The sequence below is a fragment of the Fringilla coelebs genome (genome assembly GCF_963513975.1).
Source record: "Fringilla coelebs genome assembly, chromosome: 5".
In the NCBI taxonomy this organism is placed as follows: Eukaryota; Metazoa; Chordata; class Aves; order Passeriformes; family Fringillidae; genus Fringilla; species Fringilla coelebs.
In genome coordinates this window covers 22,227,943-22,240,228 of record NC_140033.1, presented here as the reverse complement: position 1 = coordinate 22,240,228, position 12,286 = coordinate 22,227,943, and the positions used below count along the sequence as shown (strand labels likewise).

The window sequence follows — 12,286 nt, the reverse complement described above, 5'->3', positions numbered from 1 at the left end:
AGGTAGGAAGTGTGGTTGTGACTTATGAGGAATGTCACTCTGGGATGTCCCCATGGGGCACAAAGACTGTTTAATGTGCTGGGAGGAAGTGTCCCTGCACACCTGGCAGCTGATTCTGTGGGGTCTGCTGCAGGCCACCACCGGGCTGCCCACTCCAGGAGTGCAGCGGCAAGAATTACCCGGCGGGGTTTGTGTGTTCAGAAAAAATTATCCATGAAACAAATGACTGACTTTTCAAACATTTGACCAGGTGAAATTAAAAGGACATAAGTGGATCTGCATTCCAATTACCAGAGGAAGATATCAGACAGTAAATTAAGTAAAACACATCAGGTCTGACGGAGGCTTTTTACCAACCATGTTACGTCCCTGTCTTTTTCTGGTTTAAATTAATAACCTTTTAGAGAAATGACTGGATGCTAAAGGATAAAAATAAAATAAAATGAAGAGGTTAAAATTTCCAGATACAGTAACCTTTCTATAACATTGATCTGTTCTTTCAGAAACCACTAAAAACTTGTAAAAGGGGCAGCAATAATGAAGGTGCACATTACTCACATCACACTCTGAAAAAGTCAACATTATTCATCTAATGTCACAACTGAGTTAAATTTTCAGTGTGTGCAAACCTTACTGGTAGCCTCCGTTCTAGCACTGAATTTCATGTCCTTGATGTTTTACTACTGTAAGCTAAAAGTTAATATAAAGAGGAAGACTTGTCAATATGTCAATAATATATCAATACAACAGACTGGTCCATTACTAAATGCTTATTTCACATGTATTGACTTCAGCTTATTGCCAGTGAATGTAACACAGCAGGACTATATCAATGAGCCAGAGCAGTCTGGCCAGTAAATATTGATTTAACGTATTTTTTATATAGCTTTATTGAATTGATAGCTGTTTTAAAATGAAATAGATGACTAAATCCCATCACAGTAGGAAAATTCCTGTAATATTTTCCTCCAGTATTTCAATTTCAGCATAGAGAGGAGAAAATAGTTAAAATTAACTTGACTGGAATAAACCAGTCTCCCAGATGATGGTTCCACATTGTACGCACATGAAGACAGTGTGTCTCTTAGATGTACAATTTAAAAATCAGATGACACCTGTGGCTTAGAGGAAAAGAACAAATTCATTTTTTCTGTGAAAGGAGTGACAAGTAGGATGAGTGTTGAAGAAAAGCACGAAGGACAAGGGAATGTGTATTACTGTTCTTCTTTGCAACTTGAAATTATTTTCTGTTCACAGCCATGTCTTGACAGCTATCCTATATAGAGATCTTCCCAAAAAATACTGAGTCACAAAATTTACACATCTCTTCACAAAGGACCTTGGTAAAATCAGAACCCAAATGAATTCTGTAGACTTCACAGAATCTCCTTCAAATACTCTTGGCTTTTAACATTAATAAAGAACTTGTTCAGTTTTGGTTTTTTTTACAACCTTATGATTTTAATCATTTAGAATTATGAGGAGACCAGATGAGTGTGACTGATGGAGTGATAAAGAAATCAAGCTTTCTAGAAAACAGTTTGAAAAATTTTTGTTCCTCAAAAAGCCTCATTAACAGGCTTCAGTCTTTGTATGATACTTATGGAGACTCAGAGTTTTCTGTCAATGAAACAAAGGAGAAAGAACAGCATTCTCTGAACTTACTGTGAAGCATATCAAATGTCATCTGAAGATCCACACCAACAGAAAACAATTCCCTTTTTCCAAAGACTCCCTAAAATCATTAATTTCTCTCCTTGACCACTCAGGATCTACTTTTCTATTTATCTCAAGTCAATATCACCATTCATTAGCATGTAAAAATACTAACAGTTTGGGTTTGGACAAAAAATTATAAAATATGAGCACAGCACATTTTTGTAGCCAAGAACAACTACTGCACCATATTTTATGTAAAAATTAAATAATTTTACCTGTTTAATGTTACAAGGATGGAAAAAAATCAGTATTATTTAAAAAAATCAGAAAAAGTTCTTAGTATAAGTATTGTTCCTTTAATTTCAAAGACAGGAAATATTTGCTGTGATAGAATAAATTAAACAGTATAGATAGAATAAATTAAGCAGTAAGCACAACCCATTTTGTGAAATATGACTTTATTTCAAATCGAGTGCTGGTAAAAAGCTGTCATCAGACTATTAAAAGCTCACAAAAATTTCACCCAGAAATTTATAGGTTTCAGTGGAAACATTGCTCAGTGTAGGGACCCATTTATATATATGTGTAAAACTTGGTAACATTTCTGCTTACTAGGTATACAAATTAAAAAAAAAAAAAAGCTGGATGTCTGTGCTGCAAGAAGCTTGAAGTAGTTCTGTATCTGATGCCTGAAGATACTGATTTACAAACTGTTCCAGAACTCATACATAATTTATAGTCCAAGAATTATTTTATTGAAATGTCATGGCTGGCTACTCACCTGAACAAGGACAAAATAGCGTTTTTTCCACCGCTTCCAAACCTTCTGTCCTAGAGCATACAAGTACCTGCAAAGGAAATAATAAAGGGAGCGGTTTTCCATTAATAAGAAGCATGACATAGAAGGACCAAACAAAAATCTGTGTATTAATTTACTCTGTCTACTGAGCTGCTTCTTCAGTGTTGTCATGAGCAAAAAGTGATCTTTCTTTTATTTACTCATATCATAAAAATGCAAAGAGACATTTCTTTTCACTCAAAACAAGACAAAAATCAGAAACAAATGATTATGTTTGCAAAGATTAACCTGCTTATCATATTTTATTTCACTAATTTTATCTGAAAAATAGAAAACGTAGCTTAAAGTAGATACACAGAAATACGTAATGTTATAGAAGTTGATGTTCCTGACACTTTTTATTCCATTTGGCTTCCAAAGATTTGCTAGTGTTTATTTAGAGTGTGAGAAGTCAGTCCCAAAGATAGTGTGATAAAATGCTCACATAACACAATATCAGCAGACACACAAGATTGAATTTTTTTTCAGAGTAAAGCAGAATCTAATTTCCCAAACAGAAGCACTTCACTATAAAGGCTCTTAGATTACAAAAACTCCTTGTCACTTTAGCAATTTCCAGGCTTTGAATCAGAAGACATAATCAGGAGTATCAACCAGTGAGAAGAGAAAACTGCAGATTCTGATACTGTTTGGTGGTAGAGAGAGCACACTCATTATCCAAGAATTCGGAGTGAATGTTCTGGCATTATAGTGACACTTTTTCTGTCACCGTGGTCATGTTGCACTGTTGATAACAAAGACAGCCAGAAGAAAAGGATGAACTGTGAGATTGTAAGCAAGAGCCCATCAGTGGTAAGGATCTGCTGCTTAAAGGAGAGCAAAATATTACATATGAGAAGCCCCTTCTGTCTGGCCAGCTTCTGTCAAGGACATCTGGCACAGCCGGGCTGGTCACAGCAGAACAAAGATCGTGCAGACCAGTGAATGCTGGCTTCACAGGGCACTCTGCAGAGGATGCCAGGACACACATTATGAGGCAGCTATAAGAACTAGCATGGGAGATGGCTGGCCAGATGAACAGGGCCCTCTCTGGCAAGAGAATATGGCCTGCTGCCCTCTACCCACTTCTGTGGCTTTGCTGCCCGGCAGTTTGCACCTCAGCCAAAAAACAGAGCAACAAACCAACATCTTATGGGAAATGAGTAAGCAAGATAAAGGCAAAACCTTTTTTATACCTGGGTGTACTCTCAAGAATGTTTTCTCCGACATTAGGCATCACAAAGGACAAATTTATGTCTAAAATAAATGTTCAGTGCACTGCTGACAATTGTTGCTTTCAGATTATGTAGTAGCTCCATTATTATTGTGAAAACAAGAACAGAAGTTCTTCAACTTCTGCTACACCTGTATTGAAGGTCTACCTTACTTGGTTACTCTGCTTTTTATTTGTATGAGAAGGAAAAAAAAATGGCTTTGTGTACACAATTACCAGTTGATGTGGCCTTTGAACAGTCCAGATCTTGCCACAGTCTTTTTAACTTCTTAATTCTGTGGCTATTATAAATTCAATGAAAATAAAGGAGCAAGGGTTATGTCAGAAATGGTACAAAAAAAAGGACCTACTAGGGTTTATTTTAAAATTTGTAATTTTCTTAAACTAAGGAAGCATTTACCTCACAGACTTAGGGTCACACTTTCTCCCACAAAATACAAACTGTTTTCCTTTTCATGTATGTTTCAGAGCATTAGGTTTCCCCAAAGCACACAACATTGCTATTGCCATGCTAATCTCTTACTATTGTCAGAGGGTGGAGGGGAAATAAATTATGAATTTCACATAACCTTGAAGCTTAATGACCTGAGGGAGGAAAGTAAAAAAAGTCCACAGGTGGCCTTTGGTCTCTCCAGACCTAAGACTGCCCTGTTCTTCATGGTGATTCAACCACTGCATCCCCCTGCATCCCCTGGAGCATCATGAAGGTTTTATTGATGTATGTGAGAAGGCAACTGCCCCATTTTGAAACCTTATTTTGAAAACCCAGTTGAAAATACACAGTCCTCCAAAGCTGCAGTACAAAGGTATCCTGACCATGTTCTCACCCTCTTGGCATGTCTTAAATGACTGTAAAGAAACCATAGATTAACAAAGACTTCTTGCCTCCTGCACATCCGAAAATGAGTAACCCAACCTTAGAAACTCTATGCAGATTCTTTCTCATTATTAACTGATCCTGCTCCAGCTCCTGTGCTTTTAAAATAAGAGGTCTTAAAAGAACATTTTTTATCAGAGAAAAGGTGATGTTTTTATATTACTTGGCTGCCTTTTAAATTGCTCTTCATGTAAGACATACCACCTATAGTTCTGCAGTACAGGCAGAAATAATATAATATACAGTAAATTCAAAAATATAAAATAATAAAGCACAAAAAAAGAAACTAAATACCAATGTGCACTTTTATTCCTCCTATAAATCACTTCTAACTAAGGTGCTAAATAAGAGATTCCTTGGGAAACAAAGAAGTGGAAGATTAACTACCAAACTTTAAAATTCACAGATCTTACATAAAACCAGATAACAAAGGAAATAATATTCATGACACAAAGCTGGGATTTAGTATAGAAATGCAAAGACTTATGCTTACAAATCCCTATAAACACACAGTTATGTTATTAATCCCTCTTCCACTGCCATCTCTAATGGTACCAGTTTTTTCCTAAAGTTTTAGCCATTTATAAGGGATATAGCCTGTGCTCATCTTAAGTGTGTTTGCTCCTGAAAGATAAAGAGATTAATTCTTAGTCAAGAGTCTAACATTTTTAGGTGGCAGGATCCACCTATGCCTCTAGAGCCTTTCTTTCTCATTCATTTACCATTTGGAGGAAAAAAAAAAGGAAGCAGAGGACCTAAGAATCTTCAAGAACCTTCCTATATTTAGACAGTAACATCTAGGATCTGTAGAAACTGCAGTTGAGGTCTAGAACAGAAAAAAATCAACAATAGCCAGTTTTCACAATTAAATGACACTTGGGCTTCACAACTGGAGCAGAAAATTAATAGGTTAGCAGATTCAGAAGTGAGCTAAGTCTTAGAGCTAAGTTCTATTTTTAAGATGGACAAATGTGTAACTTTTCATGAGTCTCAGGTAAAGGCCAGTGCTGCAAACCAGACCAGAATCTCACAGTCACGAACTCACAGAGCTGCAGCTCGCTGTTTCTCTACACATTAGTATATCTGCATTCACCCTGTATCTGCCACAGCCACTCTCTCCATCCAAAATGATGCACACAAAATGCACAGCATCAGTTGCTCAGACTGTTTTAAACATCCTCAGCAGCAACAAGAAACACAGAACAGCCATTCATTCTTACACTGTACCTTTAGGCAAAAGATTTTGTGCAGTACAGACAAGAAACTGATATTCAGAAGTGCCAGTTCCATTTCTCTAAACACTAAGCACACCATTTGCTTCAACTTTTCTTGCTCTCATTTGGGTTCCAAAGTTGGGATAACCTAAAATAATCCTTGAATTGTTCAAGTTCAGCCATATACAGGGAAAGAAGACACTGAAATACTTCCCCTGTATTTGAACACTATAATATTAACTGCTTAGATTTGTTTTGACTTCTTTTTAAGATCATGTTTTGAGAATGTTTAATAAATATTCTGACAAGGAGAAAAAATTGGTGCTTTCATGTACATTAAAACATATATAGATGACAGACTTCTATTCTGTAAAAATATATAATAAATGAGATATGTACACATAGCATCTATGTCTGTAGATATGCCCATTAGAAAGTATATTTATAGTTACTATGCATGTGTGGTTGCCTTCTTCAGTTTTCTTATATTACTCACATCATTTCCAGTAATTTAGGACTAATATACCTGCTTTTACTAATCACATAGAAAATATAAGTCATTCAGTGTCACCCCAATATGAAAATTTTCTAACATGTTTTGTAGTAACATGAAAATGCAAACAAATGTACAAACCATGAAATCACTTTTCTGAGACTTTTTCTTTTAAAAACAATCTTTTGCAATCTTCTTTTCTTCAATACTACTTTATTTTCCTTTTTTTCTCTTCACTCACTCCCAAATGAAAAAATAAAAACTGGATTTGTATGAAGTCACAGAATTACATGATTATACCTCACAATGCTTACAACAAGGCAAAAAACCCCCTCCCATTTAGTATTTAAAGTTAGTTTTCCTGGGAAACAAATAAAATTACAAGAAATTACATTTCCACTACAAAACACAGACACACATGGATAAAAATATTTTATATATCATCTCATCTCAGTCAGTATCATTTTCTTCTCCACAAACAGAACAAATAAAATGAGCAAACATTTTCTTGGAAAAGTCTGGGCATAACCATGCTGCAATCACACCAAGTTTGTATATCTCTCAAAGCGCATTTCCTCGTGCTACCAAAATGCAAAACCATGCTGCTAAATATCACAGCTCAGTTTCAGTTCTGTGATGACATACACAGGAAGGAAGATGGCAGCTTATTTGCTTTAAGTCCTCACCTCACTGCGAGAGTGCAGGTTCCACTTTTTGATGAAAAAAATCAGCACTAATGAATAGCTGAAAAAGCATAATTGTGCGGGGAATACCGGAGCTATTCACTGAGAGAGAAATGAGAATGGACTTACTCCTTCTACAGAGATCATTTTTAGACCAGCCTTTTTATTCTAAGGAATGAAGCAATCTACCTACATTTTGAATGATAAATTCTCTACTTGTAAAAGGCTTCATTTATCACAAACAATGAAAAAAATACAGAAAGAAAAATCAATACGTGCAGCAGTTGAGTCCAGCAAAGGCCTTTCTTAAAGAGAAACCTCAGTCAAGGTTGAAAGAGCAATTAATGCAGTCTCAAAAATCTGGGCCACTCTGATAGAGTTCGGTTAACATGTGGCAGAAGTAATCATCCACTTGTGAAAATGATTTTCAGTTCATTCTCAAACACCTTTCAGACACTCATGATCCCATTTAACTGACAACAATACAGGCTATCCGTGGGCATCACTGCATTCGCTGAGAGAGCCAATGGGGACCAAATGCCCACAGGCACTTTCAGTCATCCCCGCGCCTTGCATAAAAGGAATCTTCCTTGCACTGCATTCCTCCTTTTATTTAACCCTGCAAGATTAAGAAATTTTTTTGTTTTCGGTTGAGGACGAGGAGAAAACTGATTCAAGACAACAATATGACCTGGGTCATAAGAAACCTAGCTGTAAACATTCTCAAATTCATTTTAGTCCTTTCTGCGCTCTTGAGAAAGAGAACTAAATAAGCCTTCAACAGATGGAATGAAAAACAATCACCATAAACTACTGTAATTATGCCTGCTAAGAATAAAGAAACGTTGAAGAATGTCAAGTAATAAAAACATCACAGCCACAGAAAACAGTTCCATTTACTCCAATAAGCGAGATACTCATAGCACGAACAGGAAAATGTGTGGCTTTTTTCCCTGCTAAACACTTTTCACTTACAGCCTAAATGGTTTTGAGACTGCTGGACGACCTGATATCCCTAGATTCTTTAACAGTGATATATTACTGCACTCCAGCGCTTCACCGTTTGTGAATATGCATACCAGTACTTATGGAACCTGAGAGGTAACTACAATGGGAACTTGAGAATTATTCATCTAATTTATGTCATATCATGAAACCTATTTGGCATGTAAATGTGAGTGTTTGCCAAGACAGAAAAACGTTCTTTAGCCTTGAGAGAATTCCAAGCAATAAAAGAATGAAATCCTTCAGATGCAACGCAAATGCAGAAAGCACTCTGATTCTAATGTAATCTAATTGCAATGTAAACAGGTAATGCAGCACTGCTGCAAAACAGCTGGTGCTGAGGAGCTGGCATCCACCCTCTGTGCTTTTTGACTGGCTATGAACTGAACCCATGGACAAAACAGCTTCCTGTGTTTTGCAGAAGATATGGGTACACCCCTGAAGGTGATCTCTTGGTTTAATTTAATCTAAAAAGAGAATAGTTTGTGACCACAAAAGCACAGAAAGCAGGAGCTAAGAGACTGCTTTTCTAAGTGAAAACCTAAATTTAAATTCTGATGTTGAAGTAGTGGAAAAAATTTCAATTGCACTGCTCTCCCCTAAGCTTTCACTTTGGCTGTAGAAACAATTCTTAACGCCGACAGACCTTAAGGAACTTGCAAGCATCTTGAGCACCCAGAAGCAGCTGGGTGCTAAGCCTAGACATCTCTCCATGCCACTGGAAGCACATGGCACTGCAATCAGGTTGAAAAGATTGATGACCTTTTTTCCAGCCAGGCAGTGATATTTTTTGTGATCTAGAAAACCTAAATTGCTGAGAGCTTGTTTGCATGAAAAATTTACTTTTTTTTCTAGGTCAAACAGATCCACTGATGGAAACAGTCAAAAGGTGTTGAAAACTTTGGTGTTAGAAGATGGGGAGAGTAGAGAGCTCAGGAATGATACCTGGCTTTCATTATCTCTGACTGGTTATGTACTCCTTTTCACTGCCATTTTTGTATTGATAAAATTTAAATTTGATAAAGAATACAGACCTCAGCAGAGTTATTTTTTTAATAAAACATGTTAGAAGAACGAGATACATACATTTTCATTTTAAAGACAGTCAATTCTAAGTATTTTCATAACATTTCTTGTCATCATCATGAGTAAGTATTTTAAAATACTTATGAATTAGTATCAAGTGGTATATCTAAGCTAGCAAAGGCATGAGATCACATGTCTAATAGGTATCCCTATTAGTGATTTGAAAGAAAGGACAGAAATTATGAGAATGAATAAGTCTAGCACTTTAATTTGTGCACACAGAAGATGCTTATTCAAAATTATACGATGTTTTCAAACTAAAATTCTTGATAGCTGGATTTTTAAAAAAAAACCCTAAAGGAATTAAATTAATACCACCACTTAAAACATTACCAAAGCTTTGAAACAAATCAGTTTAGCAAGTTCTCACTTACATAGCATTATTCTCTTAAATAGGAGCATTACTTGACACTTAGTCAAGTGCTTTATAAACCAAGCAATTACTCCTCACAACATGTCCAGTGCAGAAGGTTAGTATTTCCACATTAATTTCTGTTGGGAGAGAAACCAAAGTGGAAAAGAGCAAGACTGTTCAAAACTTGAGGTCCTAGTGCACCAGATGAAACACTCAGGAAAGCCTTACAACAGCCCTTATCTTCCAGAAGTTGGAAAATGCATTTCAGAAGCTTGTAAAGCTGTTCAGCCTTTTAACTGTGTGTCAAAACATGCAACACACTTATGATTAAAAAAAAAAGGGAAAAGAAAATGTTCTAAAGGGAAACAGCAAATTATATGCATTTGTCTTTGCAACTCCACTCAGCCACTTTCAGTGATCATGTTTCCTTTGTATTCTGTAAGGATCCAGTGAGAAGTGCTTGGGGTATATTTCCTCTTCAGAACTTTGCAGATTACCCTTTGGAAGCACCCTTCTATCTCCCCGGGCTCAGTGCAAAGACTCCTAACTCAGCTGTTGTAATTAGTTGTGTGGAAAGAGATGATATGAAGGAGGTTTTCTCTACCCAGGAATCGTGAAAAGTCAACCACGTGGCATTCATGGAAAATGTTTGCTATTTGCTGCCTGACAAAATTATTCATTTTAAAGCACAATTCAGAAAAATAAACCTGTTTGCTCTTTTCAGCCAATTCTAGGAGGCAAAACTTCTGTGGATGCAATGGCTGAACTTACCTAATAATGAGAGATGACATTGACTACAGAGATTTCAAAATGTTTGGCACACTTGGCAGAAAACAAATCTTTTTATTTGTGCAACTACAGAACCATCCAGAGTTCAATTTAAGCAACAGTGGCACAAATGCAGTTACCTTTTTGGAATTCTTACACAATCTTTTAAATAGCAATCTCTCCCTGTGTTGCAGAAATAAAAAGCTTTTTATTGGGAACTATATGATTTTCTTCTGGATTGAAATTTTGACACTTCATGCTCTCAATACACTGGAAAATTGCCTTTTAACTTAGCAGACTTCATGTAAACATTGGATCCAATGAATACCACTTTTCTTTCTACCCAGCAGACAACAGCAAGAAAACACCATGCTGTTGTGTGTCAGTGGTGTGGACGGTCTCCTTTGTGTCTCGAGCACCTCCATGGAATGCAGGAACAGTGCCAGACATGAATTTCCACTCTTACACAGCAGTGCCACTGCTGAGGCTCGTTTCCATGAAGTCAAATCAGTTACATTTCATTGTGCATTTTAGGCATTCCTGGACAGGCTGCAAAAGAGAAATTCAATTCCAGTGAATGTCTACAAGTGCCAAAAGTCATATCTGGCTCAGAAAGGCCTTCATCTGCAGATGGGTGGAGTATGAAAGAATACTGAAATGACTCTTATAGAAATTTTCCAAGTCATCTGATGCTGGCCATAGTGGAAGACAGGTTAGATGAACATTTGGTCCAAGACAATAAGGCCAATTTCATATTCTAATAGAGTCATTCTGCCTCAAAAAACCTACTGGTGCAGAATGACACCTATAGGTGATCCTTTCATCAAAAACTAGATTTAAAAAAGTGCTTTTACACTCCTGGCCATCTTTTGAGGACAACACAAGGGCGAAAACAAGGAAGAAGGCTTTCATAGTATGACCCAACAAATCAGTTCTCTGAAAACATCAAGTTTTAAAAAACTTTCCTATACAGAATACATTTAGAATTTTAAAGATGCCAGAGAAACAGACTTCTGACTCCATGCCACTTGGGAAGAAACTTCTCCAAAAGAACAGAGAAGTGGATGCTCAGAAGCACTTTCAGGCCTATGCCTTGCTCTCAAGAGGACATGAAAGGAAGCATGCAGGTATATATTCCCACAGATTCCTCATAAACTCATACTGACACTGTCCCTAGAAGCTGCTTCATCTAGAAATGGTGTCTCTGTGTTTGAAACATTTGAATGGGTTTTTTCTTAAATTAATTTCCGTAATGATTTTCTCAACCATTTTAAACTTTTCAAATCTATACCCAGTAGCAGAGTTCCACATCTGAACTAGCTGTGCATGAAAGCAGCTTGTACAGTTCATGCCAAAACTGGCACCCACTAGCTCTATTCAGCAATTGTCTTGTGGCACTGGAAGAGAGAGACTTCAGTGTACAGGAATTTGTTTTAGAATCATTAACATCATTGGATGCTTATTCTTGGAAATGCCATTCACAAGCAAACTGATTTCTGCAGGACTTATACCAGAAAACAACAGAAACGCATCACTGAAAAATATATCCCCTTTGAGAAAGTTCCTTATGCATTTCTTCATGTATTTAGGATTTTAAAAATTGATTGATATAATTAGGAAAAAAATTCCTAAGACGGTTTTGGTTTGGGTGGTGGCTAGGGAAAAAAAAAAGCTATGCAAGAAAGATATAAGCCTATAAAAACAGCACGAATTTCCTCTTTGTCAGAAGTTCTTTATCATAACAAATATGCAGAAAACAAAACATTCAAATGCTGTTCTCCCACTGGAGTTACTAAACTGGAACTGATTTGTGACTGGAGCTGTAGGAGTTTAGGAATACAGAATACTGCCTGTGAGGGAGCATCAGAGCCATCTACTGGGGTCAGTCCATTGCTGCTGCACAGACTTGTCTGACAACTGTCTTCCCAAAACTTCAATGCTTCAGTGATATTCACCTACAAAACTGCCGTTAAATAATTTCTTTTTAAAATCCATAAAATCTAAGAGAAAACAGAAGCTGTGGTGCTCATGGATTGGATGCCAGTAGAGGTAAGAAGTAAAACTTCTCCTTACT

General features: G+C 36.7%; 1 protein-coding gene across 2 annotated transcripts in view; it reads right to left on the bottom strand.

Annotated features, from left to right (window-relative positions):
• The window catches only part of CADPS2 (calcium dependent secretion activator 2), a 284,462-nt gene that overhangs the window by 106,348 nt on the left and 165,828 nt on the right, over positions 1-12,286 (bottom strand). For both annotated transcript variants that reach the window (XM_084205822.1, XM_084205823.1), the window contains exon 9: positions 2,441-2,507. In XM_084205822.1, the coding sequence (XP_084061948.1) occupies positions 2,441-2,507 (67 nt within the window). The remainder of the gene's footprint in view (positions 1-2,440; positions 2,508-12,286) is intronic.